Raw genomic sequence first — 8587 nt, 5'->3', positions numbered from 1 at the left:
ACTGGGCCACAGGCCTGACCCGCGAGCGCGGCCTTGGCCGCTTGCCTTGCACAGGCGCCACGCGCGTGCGCCTATGGCGCGCGTGCGGCGCCCCCCCCATTTTTTCCATTTTTTTTGTTTTTAATTTATTTTAAATATTTTCTCCAGCAAATTAAATTTCAAAAAAAAAAAATTGTTTTTCAAAGAACTTAAGGTATAAATGTTATACACATGTCCGACAATCACATAAATTTTATAATATGCTTTTAATTGTTAAATAGCATGTTGTGAATGCCTTGTCACATATCGGTATTGGTCATGGACTTAGGACACTACATAGATGATGTATGTGTTGTGTGGATGTATGGATTGTTTTATTTGATGGCCTGCGTGTCGAGATTTGTCATTTTTGGATAACGGTTGTAAAATTAATTATTTAATTTTATTTTCGCTTTTATTTTATTGTAAAAGTAGTTTATAGTAAATGTAAAAGCGAGGATTCAATCGAGGAGGCACGACGTGGAATAGAGTCATTAAAGGTGAAATAATCGAAAAAACGAAGACCCTATGTAAACGGGTTATGCTTGTAATAGTTATAAGCAGTTTTCTTTTTATGCACCCACGTATGCACCATACGTTTCCAATGGCTGGAATCGAGCCTATAATGCATGTTTGAGTCCATGACCATATCGACTACTTTATGCAATGTTTATTTTACATAGTTGATGTATGATGATTAAAACATTGCATGTGTAAAGTGAGACCTAAAAAATTAGACCGAAAATCTCCCATATTTATAAAATTAAATTGTAACCGGTTAGACTTTAAAAGTTAAGACAATTTAATCGGAGCTCTCCATCACGGTAGAGATTAGGGCATTTTGATTCGTGTGTTGACCAGCTATGGATACATAGGGGTTGCACACTGGTTAAAATGTTTTTAATTTCTATTTATCATTTGATGAGACGAGGATGCACAAATATTGAGACCCAAGAACCTATTATGTGAGGGGATCGATATTCAACTGTGTAGACTTGTTAGCGTGATGGTATAATTTAACCATGTTCAATTGCCAAGAAACTATTATGTGAGGTACATTAGATTGGCAGCCAAAATAATATTTGGGTCGTACATGAGATGTACTAGACAAGAGTTGTCCACTTATTGAATTTATTATTCCAAGAATCTATTATGTGAGGAATAATAAGTTTGATAAGAATCCAAATACCCCATTGGAATTCATGCTAACGTGAATTCGCATTTTCCTTCATTGGGAGTAAGGAATCTGATAAACTTAGTGGGAGGCACTCTTTGATTTAAAGACCAAAGTCAAATAGTTAAGAAAAACAAGATATCTAATAATCTATTTATTTTCTGTAGATACATCAAATGGCTTCATTGCACCCACTTACAAGAAATCTTGACAAACACCAATTAACTGGACCAAATTTCAATGATTGGCTCTTAAACTTGAAACTGATTTTGAACTTGGAGAAAATTACTTATGTATTGGATGCTCCTGTACCCGTGCCTGCTAATGATGATGGAGGGAAAAGTGTTCCTCAAAACATTACTCAAGAGGAGCAAGATACTCTTACCAAGTGGCGAGATGATGATCTCACCGCTAGGAGTTATATGCTTGTTTCAATGAGTAGTGAATTACAGCGTCAACATGCGAATATGCCTAACGCGTACTCTATCATCACACACCTACAAGAGTTGTATGGTGAACAAAGTCGGAGTGCAAGATATGAGATATCTAAGGCACTATTTAGGGCAAAGATGTCTCTGGGAGGATCAGTGGGAGAACACGTTCTCAAAATGATCTCCTTGTTAGAGAAGTTGAAGGGTTTGGGGGATGAGTTGAATCCTCACCTCCAAATTGATTTGATCCTTCAGTCTTTTCCAGATTCGTATGGAAAATTCATATCGAATTTCTATATGAATAAAATAGAGTGTACTCCGGCTAAGTTAATGAACATGCTTATTACGACACAAAGCAACATGAAAACGGGTACTATGATGGCTGTTACCTCTTCCAGTAAGACTAGGAAGGGGAAAGGAAAGAAAAAGCCACACAAGTACCACAGAGGGCCAAGACAATAAGTAAGAAGAAGGGAAAAGCTGTTGCCAAAGGAAAATGTTTCCACTGTGGCAAGGACGGGCACTGGAAGAGGAACTGCAAAGACTACCTCAGTTCCTTGAAGAAGGAAGTGGAAGGTATGATGATAGTTCACGATTATTTTTCCATTGCTCATTGTTCTACTTTATGGATTCTAGATTCTGGAGTGACAACTCATGTTTGTGCTTCTGTACAGGATCTGGAGCAAAGTAGAAGGCTTGCAGATGATGAGATCATGCTGAAGGTGGCAAACGGGGCAAGAGTTGCAGCCACGGCTATTGGCACTGTTACTTTATCTTTATTGCATGGACATAGTTTAGTTTTAAACAATTGTTTATGTGTACCTAGAGCTTTTAAGAACATTATTTCTATTCCTGCTTTAGTGAAAGAGAATTATGAATTTTCTTTTAAAAATAATGTTTGTGAGATTTATTTTGGAAATAAATTGATTGCTTCTGGTAATTTTGTCAATGGTCTTTACATTTTGAATGTAACTATTGATAATGATAAAAATCTGCGTGTATTGAATAATAACAAGAGACAAAGGGATAACCCAAATCCCAAAATTCTGTGGCATCATCGATTGGGTCATATAGGGGATGATAGAATCACTAAGTTGGAGAAAGATGGGCTTCTTGGCCCATTGGGTTCAGAACCTTATCCAACATGTGAATCTTGTATCCTAGGCAAAATGACCAAATCACCCTTTGTTGGACAAGGGGTTAGAGTTACAGAATTGTTGGGACTCATACATTCTGATGTATGTGGGCCAATTAATGTAATGGCCCGAGGGGGTTATCAATACTTCATAACTTTTACAGATGATATGTCTAGATATGGATATGTTTATCTTATGAGACATAAATCTGAATCTTTTGAAATGTTCAAAGATTTTAAAGCTGATGTAGAAAATCAAACTGGTAAAAGGATAAAAGCCTTACGATCAGATCGTGGAGGCGAATATCTAAGTCACGAGTTTGAAGATTTTCTTAAAGTCTCGGGTATTATTTCACAATGCACTCCACCAGGAACGCCTCAACTGAATGGGGTTTCAGAAAGGAGGAATCAGACTCTATTAGATATGGTCCGAAGCATGTTAAGTTATTCTAACTTACCATTGTTCCTGTGGGGTCATGCCCTTCTTACTGCAATATACCTTCTAAATAGAGTACCTTCCAAGTCAATTCCTACAACACCACATGAGATATGGTTTGGTAGGAAACCAAGTCTTAAACATGTTAAGATTTGGGGATGTACAGCTTTTGTGAAAAAGCTTAAATCAGAAAAACTTGAAACTCGATCTTTAAAGGGTAGTTTCATAGGTTATCCTAAGGATACCTTAGGATATGAATTCTATATTCCTGAGCTGCAACAAGTAGTTGTTAGCAGAAACGCTATTTTTCTTGAAAAAGAGTTTATTCAAGAAGGTGGAACAAAAAGGAAAATAGAACTTGGTGAAGAGTTCGTCGAGCCTGAATCTATCCCACAAGATGTCCAATTACCAAGTGAAGAACCAAGGCTGAGTCTTACACCTCCCAATAGGAGGAGTGAGAGGATACCTTGGCCACCTGAGAGATATGGTTTCCTAAGTGAACAAGAGTTATTCTTAGTAGGAGACCATGATCACTCAGATGACCCTACCACTTACCGAGAGGCGATGTCAGACATCGACTCACAAAGATGGATAGAGGCTATGAAATCTAAAATGGATTCCATGTATTCGAACCAGGTCTGGACTCTTGTAGATCCACCAAGAGGTATAGTACCTATTGGATGTAAATGGGTCTTCAAGAAGAAGATAGGTTTGGATGGAAAGGTAGAGACCTACAAAGCAAGACTAGTGGCAAAAGGTTATCGTCAAAGGCAAGGTGTTGACTATGAGGAAACCTTTTCTCTAGTTGTCATGCTTAAATCCATTAGGATTCTACTAGCCATTGCCGCTCATTATGATTATGAGATTTGGCAAATAGATGTGAAGACAGCTTTTCTAAATGGTTATATAGATCAAGATATCTATATGGAACAACCTGAAGGCTTCACACCCAAGGATCAAACAAGGAAGGTATGCAAGCTTAAGAGATCCATTTATGGTCTTAAGCAAGCATCCAGGAGTTGGAACATTCGTTTTGATAATGAAGTCAAATTGTTTGGGTTCATTCAAAATGTTGATGAGCCCTGTGTATACAAAAACGTTAGTGGGAGCGCGATTGCGTTTTTGGTCTTATATGTTGATAACATCCTACTTATTGGGAATGATGTAGGATTGCTATCAAAAATAAAAGTATGGTTGTCAAGTACGTTCTTCATGAAAGATTTGGGAGAAGCTGCCTACATTCTCGGCATTCGGATCTATAGGGATAGAACCAAGAGATTGATAGGGCTCTCCCAAACCAAGTACATAGAAAGAGTGTTGAAGAGGTTCAACATGGAGGATTCCAAGAGAGGCCTACTGCCCTTTAGACATGGAATCCACCTCTGTCGAGATATGTGTCCCAAAACACAAGAAGAGAGAGATCGCATGTCTAGGATTCCTTATGCTTCGGCAATAGGAAGCCTAATGTATGCGATGTTGTGTACTAGGCCTGATATCGCTCATGCTGTAAGTGTTACAAGAAGATATCAATCTAATCCAGGTGAGCAACACTGGATTGCTATTAAGAACATTCTCAAGTACTTGAGAAGGACTAAGGATTTGATTCTTACATATGGAACAGGAGAACTTAAAGTGGAAGGTTACACAAATTCTGATTTCCAATCAGATGTTGATGATAGAAAGTCTGTCTCAGGCTATGTGTTTTCTTGCAATGGTGAAGTATTCAGTTGGAAAAGTTCCAAACAAGATACTACCGCCGATTCTACTACAGAGGCCGAGTATATCACGGCATCCGATGCTGCGAAGGAAGCCGTCTGGATCAAGAAGTTTGTGACAGAACTTGGAGTGGTTCCCTCAATAGAGTCTGTCGTGCCCTTGTTTTGCGACAACAATGAGGCCATAGCGCAAGCCAAGGAACCAAGGTCTCACCAAAAGTCCAAACACATTGAGAGACGCTTCCACCTCATTCGAGAGATTGTTCGCAGAGGAGATGTCAATGTGCAGAGAGTAGATACATCAGCGAATGTAGCAGATCCACTGACTAAGGCCATGAACCAGAAGCAACTAGATTCTCATCTAGACAGATGGGGTATGAGATACCATTCAGAATGGTCTTAGGGCTAGTGGGAGATTGTTAGATATAAGCCCTTAAGACCAGTTCTAGTGACACAATAGGGCTTGATCTTGTAATTCTTTGAACCTTATTTAATGGCAAGTTTTATGTTTAATTCAAATTGCAATATGATTTGAATTGAACATACAAATATCCTTTAGTATAATAAGGAGTGGATACCATTCTTAATTGTTAAGAATAATCGAGACGGATAATCCACAATACGTTATACTATAAATATGTTCCTGGCCATAGAATTCCTAACTTGGATAATTAGTAACTCGCAAAGGCTGGCACATCGTCTTCCTCCTTGTTCGGTATAAGATACCGAAAGACAAGATTGATGGGTCTCGTACCACTCTGTATAAGATACAGAAGGAAGACGAGTGGGTGCTCGTTATAGGAACGAGTTCACTGAACGAGACTATTAATATTGAATCACATGGGTTTTATCTCACTGGTCAATGATTTAATATTAACTACGGATTTGCATTAGTCCTTAGACCTGAGATGACATGGATATCTGTATATTAGTGGATTAGGATATCAGCGATATTATATGGTTGTCCTAATTAGGGATAGCCGTACGTATCTATGTGCCTAGTTCAGTGACACACGAGGTATATGTGCATCAGACATGGAATCTATCACCTTGAGATATACGAGGAGGATGTCCTATGCGATCCAATAGTTACTTGATGATAAATCCTTGGCCGAGGTAATATGACGACAGAATTTGGATTTCGTAGAGGGTGTGTCATATTAGTCAAGTGTGATTATTGGATTTGGTCATACGACGAGATCGAGAGATTTGACTTACTGACCGTGATCTCATATCTCGTCAGGATATAGTATGATAGAGGGACTGTATTGTAGGGCACCGTAGTGTAAGGTTCACATTCCCGCTTCACATTAAATTGGGTAATCATGACATATTGCTAGATGTCACTCATTTTTTACGAGAATTAATAATTGATTAATTCTCGTTGCCAATTTAATTGTGAACCCAGAAAGTCCCACCCAATAGAAGTCGTTTTAAAAGAAAAAGGGGCAAATTTAGTAATTATGGAATTACTAAATTATAAATGCAATTATTTAAGAAATAAGAATAATTAAATAAGTAATATGATTATTTATTTAATTATTAATTTGGATTGGGTTTTTTGCTAGCACCTAAAGCCCGGCCCAATAGCATTTAGGGTTTTAGGGTTTCTTGTCTATAAATATAACATTAAACCCAAAATCCAATCTATCAATCAGTTGAATCATAACGGAAATTTTAGAGAAAATTTTTGAGTCCCTTTTTCTCTCAAGTCTATTGAAGTGTTGACGATTTCGGGTGGACTGACTCGGCATCTCACGCGTGGGAGATATCAGGCGGGTTATCGGCAACGAAATCAGATTTCGTTTCGAGGTAACTTTTCGTTTTATGTCTTCGATTTAACTGTAAGATTTGAAAAACGTGATACCAATAAAATCAGATTTTATTTTCCGTTGCGTATGATCAGATCAATGTTTTCTAACACCAGTAACATCCACTCTTGGACCATCATGGCTGCCAAGGACGCTCCATGCCGACTCAATGCATTAGCCACCACATTAGCCTTCCCCAAGTGATAGAGGATCTCGCAATCATAATCTTTAAACAATTTAATCCATTATAGCTGCCTCATGTTCAACTCTTTCTAGGAGAAGGGTTATTTTAAGCTTTTATGATCCGTGTAAATTTTCACATTTTCACCATACAAATAGTGCCTCCAAATTTTTAAAGCGAACACCACTATCGCCAATTCTAAGTCATGTGTAAGGTAGTTTATCTTGTGTTTCTTCAATTGTCTCAAGGCATAGGCATTTACACACCCATCATGCATCAACACATAGCCTAGACCTGTATGTGAAGCATCCCTATAAATGGTGAAATTCTCCCCACTCCTCAGAATAGCTAATAACGGAATCGTAGTTAGTCTCCTCTTCAATTTTTGGAAACAATTTTCATAGGTCTCCTTCCACTCAAACTTAACTCCTTTGTGCGTCAATTTGGTCATGGGTGAGGATAAACGAGAGAAACCCTCAATAAATCTTTGATAATATCCAGCTAGTCCCAACAAACTCCGGATCCCAGTCATTGTAGTAGGCCTCGGCCAATCCACCACGACCTTTATCTTTTTGGGGTCGACTGAAATGCCTTCACCAAAAACTACATGCCTAAGGAAGCATACTTGCCTTTGTCAAAACTCATACCAACTAAACTTTGCATATAATTGTCTTTCCCTTAGTCTCTATAAGACTATTCTAAGCTGGGCTTCATGCTCTTCTAGACTTGGAGAATATATCACAATGTCATCAATGAACACAATGACAAAGCAATCTAGATACTCCCTGAAGACTCGATTCATTAAGTCCATGAAGACTGCTGGGGAGTTCATCAATCCAAATGGCGTAACCTCAAATTCAAAATGCCCATAACAAGTATGAAAAGTCATCTTCTGAATATCCCCTTCTCTAACTTGCACCTGGTGGTAGTCTGACTTTAAATCTATCTTAGAAAAGACTGAGGCTCCATAGAGTTGATCCAATAAGTCATATACGCACTAGAGTGGATACTTGTTCTTCAATGTCACTTGATTCAATTGCTTATAATCAATACACAATCTCATCGACCCATTCTTCTTTAGCACGAATAACACTAGAGTGCCCTAAGGTGAGGCACTAAGGTGGATAAATCCATTGTCAATCAACTCTTGCAACTGGGTCTTTAACTTCTTCAACTCATTAAGGGTCATTCTATAAAGAGCTTTAGAGATAGGCTGAGTACCTGGCATCAACTCAATTGAGAATTCAATTTCTCTCAGAGGCGGTAATCCCGATAATTCTTCTAGAAACATGTTCAAAAAATCTAAAACCATTGAAATTTCTAACAACTCTGACTTGTTTTCCTTGCCCGTGGTCACAAAAGCAAGGTACTGCTCACACCCATGGCATATCAATTTCTCTACCTTCATCATTGATATCATGGGAGTTGAGTTTATCAGTTTAACACCTCGATATACAATAATTAGCTTATGGGGAGGCTCAAAATGAATTACCTTTTATTGACCATCGACCTTGGCATAATGTTGAGATAACCAGTCCATGCCTAAGATAAGGTCAAAGTCCTTTATATCGAGCACCACTAAATTGCCTAGTAACTCTATGTCATGCACCTTAATCATGCAATCCTTAATTGTTTCACTACCTGTTAATTTCATATCCCTCGGTGTGGTCACAATCAAGTAGTGTG

The 8587-nt window shown here is 38.3% G+C and overlaps 1 protein-coding gene across 1 annotated transcript; it reads left to right on the top strand.

Moving 5' to 3' along the window:
- The first annotated feature begins 1368 nt into the window (after positions 1-1368).
- LOC127788191 (uncharacterized) lies at positions 1369-2085 on the top strand. Its single transcript, XM_052316302.1, has one exon. It carries the CDS (start codon positions 1369-1371, stop codon positions 2083-2085), a length of 717 nt encoding a protein of 238 aa, XP_052172262.1.
- The last annotated feature ends 6502 nt before the right edge of the window (positions 2086-8587 follow it).

The sequence above is a fragment of the Diospyros lotus genome, chromosome 13 (genome assembly GCF_014633365.1).
Source record: "Diospyros lotus cultivar Yz01 chromosome 13, ASM1463336v1, whole genome shotgun sequence".
Lineage (NCBI taxonomy): Eukaryota > Viridiplantae > Streptophyta > Magnoliopsida > Ericales > Ebenaceae > Diospyros > Diospyros lotus.
This window is presented reverse-complemented; position numbering and strand designations above follow the sequence as displayed.